Here is a 16,469-nt window from a genome sequence, read left to right on the forward strand (position 1 = left end):
CACTCCCAATCTCACTATGATGATGAATCGATGATGTAGATGAGTGGGAGTTCTTTGGCTAGGCTCACAAGGTTGCTATGTCAATGAAAATGTGCAAGAGTTATCCCTTGAGCCGGCCATGGGGCTATAAATAGAGCCCCAATCAAATAGAGCCGTTATACCCCTTCACTGGGCAAAACGCGCTCTGACCGGACGCTCCGGTCATACTGACCGGACGCTGGCCCTCAGCGTCCGGTCGCCCGATGGACGCCACGTGTCATCGCCTTCAAATGCTATTCGTCAGATTCCAACGGCTATGACGCTGACCGGACACAGCAGCTTCAACTGACCGGATGCTGAACCCACAGCGTCCGGTCGTTTCCAGTAAGGTACCGACCTCGACCGGACGCGTCCGGTTAAAACTGACCGAACGCTGGAACCTCAGCGTCCGATCGAGTACAGTAAGGGTCGAAACCTGGTTTTCCTCGACCGGACGCGTCCGGTCCACCTCGACCGGACACAGCCAGCGTCCGGTGGTAAACTCTAGCCACTGTACCGACAGTCAACGCGACCGAACGCAGGCAGTCAGCGTCCAGTGCTTCTGGATCCAACGTCCGGTCACTAGACCGATGCTGACATCAGCTCTGTTCTCACTTCTATCTTCTCCACCCTTGCTCCAATGTGCCAACCACCAAGAATTTGCATCCGGCGCAATAGAAAATAGGCATTTCATTTTCCCGAAAGCGAGGGACCCAAACCCATCTCAACCCTACACACACCTTGTGTACATGTGTTAGCATATTTTCACAAATATTATCAAGGGTGTTAGCACTCCACTAGATCCTAAATGCACATGCAATGAGTTAGAGCATCTAGTGGCACTTTGATAACCGCATTCCGATACGAGTTTCACCCCTCTTAATAGTACGGCTATCAAACCTAAATGTGATCACACTCTCTAAGTGTCTTGATCACCAAAACAAAATAGCTCCTATGGTTTATACCTTTGCCTTGAGCTTTTGTTTTTCTCTTTCTTCATTTCAAGTTTAAGCCCTTGATCATCGCCATGCCATCACCATTGTCATGCTATGATCTTCATTAGCTTCTTCTACTTGAAGTGTGCTACCTATGTCATGATCACTTGATAAACTAGGTTAGCACTTAGGGTTTCATCAATTCACCAAAACCAAACTAGAGCCTTCACCCATGCCATCGGGTACAAGATGATGGTAGACACCGACAATACTGTTTATGTCAGATGCATGTGGGAGGTTGCATCTTCTTCTTCTGGTATGACAGACGTCGGTGCCCGCCATACTATTGATGCCCAGAGATATGCAGGGGGTTTTACCATGTTCGCCTAGTACGGTAAATGTCGGCGCCCATAACACTATTGATGCCCAAAGGCATGTGGAGGAGCCTTACTGTGTTTGTCTGGTATGGGAGTTGATGACGCCCACAGCACTGTAGGGAAAATGTCGGCGCCTACAACATTGCTTGGGTCCTGACATGTCAGGAAGGTTGCAGGGCACCCTTCGGACATGCCTTGTTGGTACTGTCCTATAGGTGTACAGGGTACAGTCCTTGGTATTGCGGTTGACTTGAGTACCCTGCCTTACTTTCTATGTTCGTTTCCTGGTCCTCACTGAGCGGGCATCCCCGGTCGGTTGGTCCCAGTCGGCTCTGATTGCGTTGGTTAGAGAAGAGCTGTAAGCAGGGGTTCGGCGCATCCTCGGTCAGAGACGTGGGTCGAAGTCGGTAGTGATGTTTGGCCAGGCCTTTCGGTCGGAGAGGCCGTCCAGAGGCGGTCCAGAGTCAGAAGCGAGCGTTGTTCCTCCTCAGTGAGGCCTTCCGGTCGAAGAGGCTGGCCAGAGTTGGAAGCGGGCGCCGTTCCCCCTCGACCAGGCATTCCGGTCGGAGATTGGATTACCCTTCTGGCCTGTCATTTAGGTTTTTGGGTCGGCCCATGAGTTGCGTATCATTTGCAACGTTGTCTGCTGTGCCGAGCCTTTGTTGGGAAGTCGGTCTATGAGGGACCCTAGGTTTATGAACCCGACACAATCCAAGTCATCCTTAATAAGCTGACAACAAACTTATCTGTTGAGACTGACTCTAATAGAAGACATGCAGACAACATCATCCATCACGGGTTCAATCCTGGATCGAGCAAATAAATAGGTTGTTAATGTCTCATCATTGCACCAACTTTCTGCTGAGATTTACATCTTGAAGCATCAATAAAACTCTTCAAATCTCACTTGCAAAACTTCTACTAAGGTTTATGCCTTGAAATACACTAGTCAGGCATGGGATAAGAGTCCTTATTCCCTCTTGAGTGTATTAACCTTGGAATCCACCCTAGCTTTCGCACTCTCAAGGCTAGGAATAATATGTACAATCACAAGATAATATATATTATACAATACAAAAATAAGTCATTGATAATCAATTCACCACACCACTCTTGACAGTCTGAACCACAACAAATATTTACTCATTACATGCCAGAGAGGTCTACAAATGAGGTAACCAATTAGTCTAACACCACACAAGCTAGATTTGGATGTGTTATGTGGTTTTCATAATCACTCAACTAAAGACTATCATAAAATGCTTTGTGAAATATGTGGCTTGAACAATCAAATAATTTATGACTGCAAGAAATGTTTGGCTTGAAACTATGGTCCTAAACTTTGTGTGGCACAAGATGAAGATAGTAGTTTCTTTTATATCAATGAATGTGTTGATTCTAGAGTTTCAAAAGAGATAGCAAGTACTACAGATATCACTATTGTGTCGAGGGAAGTTTCTACCAAGCAAATCGAACATCATTTCATGAATCTTATTGGTAGTGATACTTGGAGGTGGACTAATAGATGCATAGAGGACCAAAAGTTCATGAGATTTCCTTTAGCCAAAACGATACAACACTAGTCGACCATCTCAACTTAACAAGAGGACAAGGCGAAATTTGAGGAAATTGCTAAACAGATCCAGCGCTATCATAATGAGACAAATAAGGGATGGATCCAATGCTCCAAATTAAACAAAGGGTGGTGTGGAAAAAGTGCCCCAGACATGGTTATATATAGGCCTAATGTGGCCACGAGGAGACCAAGGGGATCATTGGATTCGCTATAAATGGTTGGTCCATGATGCCCCTTCTCTCCCCAAAGGGCCAGGTTGTGCAAATAGCCCATGCACATGTGGTTGCACGCACGCAATGCATTAATGGGCCTCACCTAACTAGGCCCTCATGCCCTTGGTCTATGCAAAGCCTGAGGCCTTGGGCTAGATGGATGGGGCAAGACACCGACCCACCCCCTCAATCATGATCCGTAGGGGGCTCAAAATTCGTACAAACGTCATTGACCCACGTAGCGGCCTGAAGGATCAATGGGCTACCGATAGACAAAAAGTGTCCACTAGTTCCTAATGTAAGAAGGGAGCAGGCTGGTCCCCTAAAATTCATCAGATTAGGCAACAACAAGTGTCCCTGAATGACAACAATGAGGCAGCTAAAGTCCGCATCAAAAAGATTCTTTAAGAATCACTTGAAGACTCTAGGGCTACCACTTATGCATGCACACATGTGCCCCCATGGAGAAGGCGAGAAGAAACAACAATGACAACACAAGCAAAAATCCTCCTCGCAACTCGATTGAGTCTTGGGAAGGCTCGGGGGCTACTGACAAATAACTATACTAGGGGTACCCTCATCTCCTTGATATTACTACCTTGTACACTACTGAGTACCAAAGACATCGACACCCGCACCACAAGAAATCATACTTGGCCAAGGCAACTCAGGCCATGTGACCCACTTGACGGTAAGGACCACCTATACCTAGCTTCCGACCTTGGCCCCGATCAAGGAGTGCCCAACTAGGGTACTCCGACTCGTGGTACTCGAAGGCCCTTCTTTGGCACCTCGCTTGAGTATCGCTTGAGGAACTTGGCTGGTCTTTCCTTTCCCCCAATGGGTCAAAGGCCGATTGAATTAAATAGTCATCATGACACGACATGCACAACTATAGGCATGTTGCTCATGCGTGCCATAGGAAGGGGCACGCTTTGCATAGTGAATGTCATGTACAAAATAGGTGATGTGGATAGGCCTTACCTGCTAGTGTGATAGCACTGGCTCCATGACCCAATGACAAACATCTGATATGGGAACTCATCCCCCACATCTTCCACCTCAAGTGCGAGTACAATAAATGAGATACCCCTAAACAAATAAGGATGACCAAAGGCATCTTACGTAGTACCTCGGTGGAGTACCCCATCTATCTTTTTGTAACTTGACCCCCCTAAAGCCATATCAGGGGAGGCCAGAGCTATCTCTTTCTTCTTTGACCTTTCTCTCATAGCTATAGGCTCTCGATATTCCATCTCTCATAGCTCTCACCTCTCCAACCTTTGATTTGTAACCCCTACTACCACTGCCTACCTAAACGGTCGTTTAGTTTGTTTAAATAGCGTCTAAATGGTAAACAAAGGCCAGCCCATGTCATTTAGGCCCTAAATGGTGGATTAAATAGTAGGACCATTTAAACCGTTAAAAACCATCTAAATGGTCTACCTAGAATCAAGTTAAACAAGATTAAATGTGCTAAATGGCCACTTAATCCATAATTTAGTCAATAGGAAGATTACAACTACCACAATCAACACCGAACTAATCAACATCGTAAGTATATGAAGTATTGTGGGATTTAGATTTCTTCCAAAAAGATTATTTGGTAGAATACTTATATTTTACATGGGTAAATTTGTATATTTTCTAGCATATTTGACTTTTACATACATAATATCTATATTTTAGTGTTACTATACAAAACCATTTAGCCTATTTAACTAAGTTTAAACACCGTCTAAATAGCCTAACGCTAAACAAGGGTGACCAACTGTTTACCATTTAGTGTTAAGGATAACATTGATGCAAATTTTGGGCCCTTGAGCTCAGGAACAAGAACGAACACCCCACACTAGACATATGGTATGTTTCCTGAACTAGTATAATACTTGAGTCCCCAAGAGTCAAGCCATCCAAGCTATATGCACGACTACAGGTTCACTAGTTGACACTACAAAATGTTGACAGCTAGTTTGACTTTTACCGATCTAAGCAACTAAGCAAAGATTACGTTCTAGGAAAGGAAACACTTGAAGATAAGGTCTTGAATTAACAAGGATTAATGTTCAACTAGGTGCATCCTGGGATCTAGTCATATAGTCATACATATGCATAAATAGATATCACACAGTCATCTTATGTAATTATAAAAGAGATTGTTTACATGTGGGTGTTCATTTTGAAATCCTCAATTAGATTTCATATTGTCTCTATAGTCATGCATATGCATAAATAGATATCACATAGTCATCTTATGTAATTATAGAAGAGAATGTTTACATGTGGGTGCTTATTTTGAAATCCTTAATTAGATTTCATATTGTCTCTATGATGTTCAATCTTGATATCATTGGTGATGAACACATGTTGATAGAACACTATAATGTAAATATGGAGTTTGAGATTGGAGATATGGATTAAACCAAAATTTAATATTGTGTTTACAATCCAGACATTTTCTCTCTGGAAATTGTACAAAAGTTGTATATATCCTGATCATATTGAATGATTCAAATCAATATGAAGGAATCTTATTGTGTTCTACCTCTAGACAGAGGAAGATTGTTTTATACCATAGTGATTGAGATGAGATATCATGACAAGATCTTCATTATCTCGGTGCTATTGAAGCGCTAATGTATCGCAAATGCACCCGGTTGGATATTGCTTTTACAATAATTTAGTATCTAGAAGCAATGTTACTCTTTCCAAATGTTGGTGGATTGGAGTTAAGAATATCTTTGGATATCTCAATAGCACATGAGATCTTGTTGTGCCCTTTTGAAAGAATCCATGACCTGTTTTATTGGATATAATGATTTTGTTTATCTATAAGGTCCCTAAATACCGGATCATCGAAATGCTTTATGCACATGTGGAAAGACCATTTTAGTTGTCACTTCCATTAATCATTCTGATATTGTATTATATTAGGTTTTGTATTGAAATTTTTTTAGGTTATTATGTGGTGTTATCTGGTGTTGGTTTTATTGCAGAGTGGTCATTATCTAGGAATATAGTGTAGCTTGTGCAGATAACGACAAGTTATGTTGGTTGCAATATTATTGATAACTTTGCACTAAGATTGTTCTATTCCTATAAGGAAATGAACATCTGTAAACTAAGTCTTGCGATAATCTTACTAAGATATTCACGAAGTATGCCATACTCTACATTTTGTATGCGTTTAGTGCAATGTGAAGTGACTTAGGGATTTGCAAGTATGAAGGGAAGAGGCTCTTTAATTAATTAATTGATAACTCGTTACGACTTAGAGATTTACAAGTATTAAGGGGAGAGTCTCTCTAATTGACAACTTGTTACAAACATCACACTGTACTCTTTTCTTTGTATGAGTTTTTTTTGGGGGGTTTGTATAAATATTGAATGAGGAAACATCAACACAAGGTTATATCATACCATCTATTTTTTCACAGGGTTTTTAGAAGATGAGATTGGCACATAAGCTGCATTGTATCTTTTCTTTGTGTAGGCTTTCCTGTTTGGGGTTTCTCATATAGAATTAATGAGGCAATGCCAACCCAAAGTTGTATGCCATATTGGCCCCGTTCGGCTGGCAGAATCTTGGCTGAAACTGGCTGGTTGTGTGAGAAAGAAACACTGTTTGACTAGATGGATAAACAGTGTCGCGTGAGGGGAACCAGCCGGCTGGCTGGTCTCCTTCAGACCAGCGAACACCACCATTATCTATTTTCTCCACTAGGTTTTTAGAAGATGATATTTGGGGCATACTGATCGTAACAGTCAAGTTGCTTTTAGACTACTGAGGCTTTTATCTTAAAGGTGAATAATATTAGTGATTTTATATCATGGTGTTTCTCTTTATTTTTTTTAAATGAGTTTTAAGTAGTTTTTCCTCTTATATCAGGATTCCTCTATTTTTTCCCTTATTGGATATTCCAAGGAATTATTATGATGATCCAAGGATGATCAAATGAAGGGCACATGGAATTGATTAAGAATGAGTGTTCATCCACTCTCTCGTCTGTGTAGTTAACCTTTTATGTTCGAGTACTTCTGCTACTCTAAACAACACAAACTCCTCTTTTTCTTTTCCTCTTTTTTTTTTTTTTCTGTCGTGCCATTCGGCATGATAGCTGGAAGCCTTGGCGTGACCCATAGCAGTAGAACCAGGAAAATCAGTCAGATCCGGTTTGCATTAAAAGCGTTAGATTTCAACAAGCTGAAACAATGCTCTAGATAGATAGACAGAATAGAATAAAACAAAAATCTCCATTGGCTAGTATACTGACTTGCCGAGGAGGAAAGGAACAAAACTAGAGAACACAGGATGCAGCACGCAGCAGCTGTCGATTGATGTTTATTTTTCTCCCACGGTGAAACAGCATCAGCCACGAGGTGCCGATACGCGTGTTTTTTGGCACGGTTGGTCAGGAAAGCGAGAGGAGAGGAGGAAAACCCAAGCACTCTGGTGAAAGTTCTCCTGTCCTTTCCTTTCCTTTCGTTTCAGCGACTTTGGCTGCTGATTAATTGCTTTCCGATACCAATCTTTCAACGCACGTCTAGAAAGAATCCAGATGGACAAGGAGTAATATAAACTAGGGCCTTGTTTAGATCACCTCCAAATTCCAAGTTTTTTCACTCTCTCTCCATCACATCAATTTTTAGCCGCTTGCATGGAGCATTAAATGTAGGTAAAAAAATAACTAATTGCACAGTTTAGTTCGAAATCACGAGATGAATCTTTTGAGCTTAGTTGGTCCACGATCGGACAATATTTACCAAATAAGACGAAAGTGCTACTATTCATCGGGTTGAAATTTTTTTGCAATCTAAACATGGCCTAGCTTCCTTGGTTTTTTGACTAGTAGTACGTGGATTTGTGTGTACATATATAAATCTCCTTTTATCTCTCCACTGCTGTGCTTGCAATAACAACGGGGAAGCAAAGCAAATCATAATGTATTTGGGGCTGCGTCATTATACTCCTAGATAGATTGTATATACAACAATAGTACACTACTAGTAGCATCGCCATGATCAAATTCATGTCATTTACACATATTAAATAAATAGAAAAGTACACGCCGTTGTTTGTTTCGGTTGCTACCTACACCTTTTCTACACCTTTTTTTCAGTAGCGGATCCAGAAAATATTTTAAGGGGCTGAATAATATTACTGCTTGATCTTAGGTCTTAACATCCCTGCGTTATAGAACTTTACCTAAAAAGATGATCTTCTCCGCCGGTGTACGAGTCAGTTCATTTTTTATCACCAACTTGCACGTAGTAGAGTCAAGTCGCCGCTCTTTTCGAACCAGCGTCTCTAGCAGGTAAAGTGGTTTTTGGTGAGTGGGCCAGGGTAGAAATGGAATCGAATACAAATAGCAGGATGGAGCATTCTCCTCCAACGAGTAGCCATTGCCTTTGCCATTTCTCCACTCCACCACTCGCAGTCTCAGCCAAGGAAAGCCTCTCCTAAGGTAATCGACAGTGATTAACCTTGGCAATCACACACATCCGCAGTCAGCAGCAGATCATCAATCAATCACAAGAAGATGAAGAAGGCGTCGTCGCTCTCCCAGCTCGGCTTCGATGCCGTCGACGCGTCGTCAGGCTTCTTCCGCCCCGTGTCCGACTCCTCCGCCGGCGGGGTGGTGACCCCCTCGGCTCACCGGCGGAGGCTGACCAAGGTATCCGTGATCGGCGCGGGCAACGTGGGGATGGCCATCGCGCAGACCATCCTGACGCGTGACCTCGCCGACGAGATCGCGCTGGTGGACGCGCTCCCGGACAAGCTCCGCGGGGAGATGCTGGACCTGCAGCACGCGGCGGCGTTCCTGCCGCGGACGCGCCTGGTCTCCGACACCGACATGTCCGTCACCAGGGGCTCCGACCTCGCCATCGTGACGGCCGGGGCGCGGCAGATCCCGGGGGAGACGAGGCTCAACCTGCTCCAGCGGAACGTGGCTCTGTTCCGCAAGATCGTGCCGCCGCTGGCCGAGCACTCCCCCGACGCGCTGCTGCTCGTCGTGTCCAACCCCGTCGACGTGCTGACGTACGTGGCCTGGAAGCTGTCGGGGTTCCCGCCCAGCCGCGTCATCGGCTCCGGCACCAACCTCGACTCGTCCAGGTTCAGGTTCCTCCTCGCCGAGCACCTCGACGTCAACGCCCAGGACGTACAGGTGCGCCTGTCGCCGTCGCTCTTTTTTCGGTTCGATTCCCGCGCCCTGTTCGTGATGAGACATGACTGGTGGGTCACGTGACACCTGGGGCCCATCCCGGCCCGGCCACTGGCCACTGGCCAGAGCCGCAGAGGGCAGAGGCATCAGTTCCCTCCCTTTGGGCCTTGCCACTGGCCTATGGGCATGTGACCACTGCTCCAATCTCCATGTGGGGCTGCTCTGCTCACATCACATGGTTGTCTGCTTGTGCCGACCACCTTCTGCTTAAGAAAATGTCTCCTTGTGCACCTGCTCAAGGAAATGTCCTTGCACATTCAACTAGAACCACGACTAATGCTAGTACTACGTCTACCACACAGTCCATGAACCATGATGACCGCCACTCCAAAGTTTTTTCAAAGCCACCAGCAGCTTAATTCAACTACAGGTTGAAAGCATGCATCCCCTGGTGCCTGGAGAGCCACGATGCTTGTTCTAATATATATTTGGGTCTAGTACTCATTATTCATTTCAAAGGTGCATCATATCATTTCTGCTAGCCATCGATAGTACTCTGCTCGTACATGCGAAGAGTAATTAAGTTGAGCAGCTTCATCCGATCCGATTACGGCGGAAGCGCCTCCCAAAAAGAATGTGATATATAGCACTTGCTCTAGTTTCGTCATTTTAGTTTATCTTAGCTTAACATGTGCAATCGAGTCAGCACACAACACTTAGCAGAGGCACATTCAGTTTAATTACATGTCTAGTGTTGTGTCACAATCGCATCACAATAGTTTGTTTCAACCTTCAATTATTGTCTACTCAAAACCCATATAATCAAAAAATAATAGCAGCTACTCCTTTAGACACTTCGTCCTATAGAGAATGCAGTTTTAGGTTTGGGATGAGTCCAAAAAAATTTTAATTTGACAAAGCTTATTATCATTTTTGTCTCCAAATAGATTTACTATGCAAATATATTTAATGATGTTTATTTGGTATCATAAATGTAATTTTTAGTACTAGGCACTCCGATGTATAGTATGCATAGAGTGACCACTGCTTATGTCAATAGCTGCATCATGCATGCAGGCTACTGAAATGAAAGCCGGCATGTTGATGGATCGATTTGTTTGCATCGCAGGCGTACATGGTGGGCGAGCACGGCGACAGCTCGGTGGCGGTGTGGTCGAGCGTGAGCGTGGCGGGGATGCCGGTGCTCAAGTCGCTGCAGGAGAGCCACCGCTGCTTCAACGAGGAGGCGCTGGAGGGCATCCGCCGCGCCGTCGTCGACAGCGCCTACGAGGTGATCAGCCTGAAAGGCTACACCTCCTGGGCCATCGGCTACTCCGTCGCCAGCCTCGCCGCCTCGCTGCTCCGCGACCAGCGCCGCATCCACCCGGTCTCCGTGCTCGCCAGGGGGTTCCACGGCATCCCCGACGAGAACGACGTCTTCCTCAGCCTCCCCGCAAGGCTCGGCCGCGCCGGCGTCCAGGGCGTCGCCGAGATGGAGCTCACCGAGGAGGAGGCCAAGCGCCTGCGTCGCTCCGCCAAGACGCTCTGGGAGAACTGCCAGCTCCTCGGCCTCTGATCGGATCTCATTTCATTCGTGTTCCACCTCATCTCGTCGTGTTTAACAGTTTGATTTTGGATCGTCGTAATGTTACCATCTTAAAACCGTTGATTACTGCATCAATCACACTAGTAGTGCATCCGGTGTTTAATAAAATTACTACTACGCCCTGTGTTTTCTAGTTTCATTAGTTAGTAGTAGTACTGATTTCTGCATTTGGTTTGATTGGTTCATCGTCGTGACCCATTGACGGCATTATTATCATCCCCAATTTCTATTTGCAAGGAAGGATCAGTTCGTTTCATTTTTGGCACCGATGCAGTTAAGTCCGCTCGATCACTCGTCATTATGATATGATTAATCTCAAACTTCCTTCATTTTGGCCCAAGAGGTCGCTAAGCCCCAACTCGAGAGTGCTTGGCCTACGATGGTGTGTCCGCGTGTGTAGCGACTTATAGATATATATCTAGCGTGCTGAGAGAGAGGAACAAGAAATTTGTAACACACTCGTTCACTCGGAAGCTTCCTCGGCCAATTTTTGTTTGCCTCCGATCCTTCACATTCCACAAGTCTCCCTCTTCCTTCTCATCTATAGCAGCACCTGGCGCTCGGAGATGGAGGTGACCCTTGATGACATCAAACTGGAGGTCAAGAATAGGCCTGCGCACATTGAGCCCGGCCTGAGCCCAGATGGGTTTTCGCCCACAAGCCTTAGTGCAAAGGTCCTGGACACATATCGCTACCTAGGAAAAACATTTAGCTCTTTTACACTGTAAACCGTGTGTGCGGCCCGCCCAAGTCTAGGCCCGGTCTGAAAAATTAGGTCTGGCCGCTAATAAGACAGTCATGGTAGGATTTTTTCCAGCCAGGTCCGCAAAATGCTTAGATCTAGTTAAGAAGATCGCCAAATATTAAGATGGCAGTGTTCGACATATAGTCTCTTACCACACCCCGACATCATGTCCTACGTTGGCGACCGCACGCTCATCTGTCGGACCACCCGCCAATAGGGCCAACGGTCTTATATATTTATAGGGCGTGGAGAGAGAGTGACAAGAAATTTGTAGCAAACTCGTTAACTTGGAAGCTTCCTCACTCGAGAGTGGATTTTCCACACGTACCTTTGGCCGCCAGGCCTCTCATGGGCATAGGAGGGCGCTAAGACTATGACGGGCCAACGACGCCGACGGAAGGATGTAGGAGCGCGGTTGACCTCGTCAGGCCGCCTCCTCCACCGCCCGCTCCACTAGTAGAGAAGTGGGCAACAGTCTCGGTTGGGAACTGGCTTTAGTGATCCGGGATTAAAAGCATTGTTCTTTAGTCCCGGTTGCCTCAACTGGGAGTAAAGGTCCTCCTAGGCTAAAATGCATGGCCTCGCGTGTACCTTTCCACCCCACCTACATAGCACATGTGACCTTGGGTGGGATGCTTTTCTTTTGAACTAGCCCATCGGAGGACCTTTAGTCCGGGTTAGTAACACCAACCAGAATTAAAGGATCCTTTAGTCTGGGTTGGTAACACCAACCGGGACTAAAGGTCAAGACTCTTTAGTCCGGGTTGGTAATACCAACCGGGACTAATATAGACCCTTTAGTCTAGGTTGGTGTTATCAACTGGGACTAAAGGTCTTCTGAAGCCCAGGAAACTTGGACCTGGGGCTAATGGTCACATCAGTCCCGGATCAAAGGCTAGCCAAGACTAATGTGCTGAACCGAAAGTCTAGTGCTCTGGCAGTGCCATCGCCGCCTCCGCCTCGCCGCCGTCTCTCCCGTCCCCACCGTAGGCCTGCTTGCCTCTCCTGATTTCCCTTTCTAAGCCTGCCGGAGATGAAGAAGAAGAGAGGGAGAGGAAGAGAAGGCAGTGGCCATGGCAGTGGTGGGTGAGCTTGAGGTTGCCGGAGCCGGCGCGATGGCAGACGATGTGGCAGGAGCCGGGGCCGACGGCTGAGCATAGCGGAGGGCAGCGCGGTACCAGAGCTGTGGCTGTCGGCGTGGGGCGGCATTGGCTTGGGGAAACAATGCCATGGGCGGTGGTGGCGTCAGTAGAGGAGAGAGAGAAGAGATGCTTGAAGATTTGTGCTGGAGAGATCAAGAATGGCTGAGATAGAACATGCGGCTGCATATACGTGTGGTCCTGCTTTTCCCTTCCTTACCGAATTGGTTCTTTGTCTCCTTCCGTTCTGCAAGTCTTCCTCTTCCTTCCGATCTATATCTAACACGATGCTGGATCCAGAGCTTATGTTGCGAATCATGGAGTCGGTCCTAAAATCTCATAGCATACAATGTGTATTTGGGCAAGATTCTATATATGAATTTCTTCTTCTTGGATCTCGTTAATTCGTCATTCATCGTGGTTAGCCTTGACAAGCAAGGCGTGCAATCTCGTGATTATATATCATCCTGGTGTGGGGGGTGCAATCATCCAACCCTCACACGGCTGGTAATTTCTCCGTCGAGTCGAACCCACAAGAAAATTAATTGGTTCACCGATAAATATTTCTTCTATATGTCGATATTTTTTTTTTATTTCCTTGCATTGTTGGTTTTGCACTGATAGGGGGATTTCGTTTTCCAGTAGGGTTTACTTGGAATTTGCATAATATATTACATAGGCGATGCCCAAATTCTAATATTTAGTACATGCATAGGTGTGGCCGTGTGGGCGCTGGATCAGCAGGGGTTTTTCTTTTTTCATAAGAGAAGTTGGGGGCATGCCACGTTTTTGGAGTGGGCTGCCCGGCCGGCAATGACTGGTAGGATACGAGAGACACACATCATATTCATGGAAGCTTCCAAGGAAGAAGCTGCAGGTAGGAATTGAACGTGAGTCTAGATGTGCACGCATAACACAATTGACGACATGCATATATACACACACACACACACTCCACAAGGTAACTGTCAAGGTAATATATACATATAGCCGTATGCATGAATCCACGCGTTTTAAGTAGTAGAGTACGAATGTATCATGCATGACCGAGCAGCTAGTAGCCATGTATGTCATTTCATGGAAATGGACAAACGATGTATATATAAGGACGACAAAGAGGAAGCGACGAGTGGAAGAATATACTCCTAGCTAGGACGACAATCTAGAATTCTAGATGATGTGGAAACGTAGGCCACTAGTGGAGGGACGGGCTTTACTCCCGGTGGAGAACTCCCTCTAGTCCCGGTTCTCCACCCAGGAGCAAGTATCCGAGACTAAAGGTTGGTCCTTTAGTTCTGGGTCAGGAACTGGGACTAAAGGCTAGGACTAACCTTTAGTCCCGGTGGATAACACCAACCGGGACTAAAAGTCTTCCCAGCTTTAAAAAAAATAATGCCTCCCACCGCTGTGTCCCGTGAGATTCGAACCCAAGACCTCATGCAGTGCCTCGCGCGTAGCTTACCACCCCACCTACACAACACATCTAACAATGGATGGGATGCTTCCCTTTTCAACTAACCCATCGGGGGACCTTTAGTCCCGGTTGGAGACACCAACCGGGACTAAATGGTCCTTTAGTCCGGGTTGGTGTTACCAACCGGGACTAAAGAGTCTATATTTAGTCCCGGTTGGTTACCAACCGGGACTAAAGGTTGGAGGACTTTTAGTCCCGGTTGGTGGCTCCAACCGGGAGTAAAGGTCCACCTTTAATCTCGGTTGGTGTCTCCAACCGGGATTAAAGGCCCCCTGCCACTGTGCCGAGCGCAGTAGCTGTTGGGCAGGGACCTTTAGTCCCGGTTGGAGACACCAACCGGGACTAAAGGTCTCTCTAGTCTCGGGCGCAAAAAATGCCGGGACTAAAGCCTATTTTAACATCGGATGAAAGGTCTGTTTTCTACTAGTGGGCAAAAAAAAGAAGAAGAAGGTGAGACGATGCTGGTGGTCTCTTTCAGGGTGAGGCAGCTAGGTCTTTCAATTCATTCCCTTGTCAAAACCGGCGACTTGCATTGCAAAGCATCGGAATCGGAGGAAAGGAGGAGGATGCTATCGGATCGGATCATCCGTCAGCTGGGAAGAATTGAAGGACCAAGCCAAGATGGTACGACCGGCCGGCCATGCCTATGCGTTTCACAAGTCTGTTCCGGATCCGGCCCGTCCCTTCCAAGGAAACATCGTCATGCATCATATCAGAGAGGCAGGCCGATCCAGGATTTTATTTGCTATATGGGGTGCGGTACACCAAAAATCTGCTGTATTCGATCGGTTAACAATTCACTGCAAAGTTTGTATTGTAATTTGGTATAAATAAAAGTACTAAATAACATAATAATAGGTCTTAAATTCAACAATTAAGTACACAATAACACATGAATAATATCAACATCGATCAGTTGTTGATCCGATCAATATACATGCCGTATGCAGGGCGGCCACTCAACTTTAGGCTACTCGATCCATTGACCATTGGATTTGGACGGATTGATCCCCAAGCAAAGCAGCAGCAGCTAGCTAGCTTCGCTAGATATATAGGGACATGAAAACAAATTTAAAACTACTAGTACGGAGATCTGGACCCCTAATCATGCATGTCGTCGCCCACGATGACTTTGTTTGAATTGAAATGAAGACCAAATATAATATAATATAATATAATATTAAACCAAAACCAGCAGCAGCTTCGATCATTTTTCCCATTCCGGCGGTAGCGCTGCTGCCTCCGGTATTTGCATGCATGGTTGCACCGGCGTGCGCGGTCCTGGGCGGCCCCCGGCCGCCGGCGGCTACTTTTTACTTGTCCACGCCTTGATGAACTCTTCTCCAAGGTACTAACTAGTATGGTTGAACTTGAATCCGGCCCGGGCCGACTGCTGCCTTCTCACCTGAAGCACTATGTACCACTAATAACACAATGAGGTCCCCATAATCCACCGTTCCATGCATATAATAATAATAATAATAATAATAATAATAATAATAACAATAATAACAATAACAATAATAATAATAATAATAATAATAATAATAATAATAATAATAATACTAATAATAATAATAATAATAATAATAATAATAATAATAATAATAATAATAATAATAATAATAATAATAATAATAATAATAATAATGGTGCCTAATTATATAGCACTCCTATTTAAGTACGCTACTTATCAACCACTTGATCTGAAAAAGGTGATCTAACCTTTTATTATTTTTATTGTGCTTGTCTAAAAGAAAAGGACAGCGGCGACAACAACATAGCAGTACCATATAGATGCAAGTTGTTTCTGAATATATATACGCCATCTCCCCTATCTGCTGATAACCTACCGTACCTACGTAATATATATTAAGCACATGCATGTCCATACCATACATCATGCATGGATCTACTACGTACTAGTGTATATAATATAATAATATAATATACTCCCTCAGCTTGGTCCAAAGAAAAGAAGACGATGCCGTCCTAGACTTGAAGTGTAAAACTTTATTGATTTTAACTAGGTTTATACAAAATAACATCAATATTTGTATTTCCAAATAGGTTTATGATGAATATGTATTTTATTATCTATTTAAAAGGTATTTGATACTATAAATATATATTAGTACTTTGTGCATGTTTGGATCATTTCCTCTAAACTTTAGAGCCAAAGTCTGCTCTAAACTTTAGCACATCTCACGTTAGAGCTTTAGA

General features: G+C 45.0%; 1 protein-coding gene across 1 annotated transcript; it reads left to right on the forward strand.

The window, feature by feature from the left end:
* Positions 1-8,503: 8,503 nt before the first annotated feature.
* LOC136462418 (L-lactate dehydrogenase-like) lies at positions 8,504-10,949 on the forward strand. The gene is made up of 2 exons (XM_066461519.1): positions 8,504-9,285; positions 10,412-10,949. Exons 1-2 carry the CDS (start codon positions 8,659-8,661, stop codon positions 10,856-10,858), a joined length of 1,074 nt encoding a protein of 357 aa, XP_066317616.1. The 5' UTR covers positions 8,504-8,658; the 3' UTR covers positions 10,859-10,949.
* The last annotated feature ends 5,520 nt before the right edge of the window (positions 10,950-16,469 follow it).

This window comes from Miscanthus floridulus, chromosome 7 (genome assembly GCF_019320115.1).
Source record: "Miscanthus floridulus cultivar M001 chromosome 7, ASM1932011v1, whole genome shotgun sequence".
NCBI lineage: Eukaryota > Viridiplantae > Streptophyta > Magnoliopsida > Poales > Poaceae > Miscanthus > Miscanthus floridulus.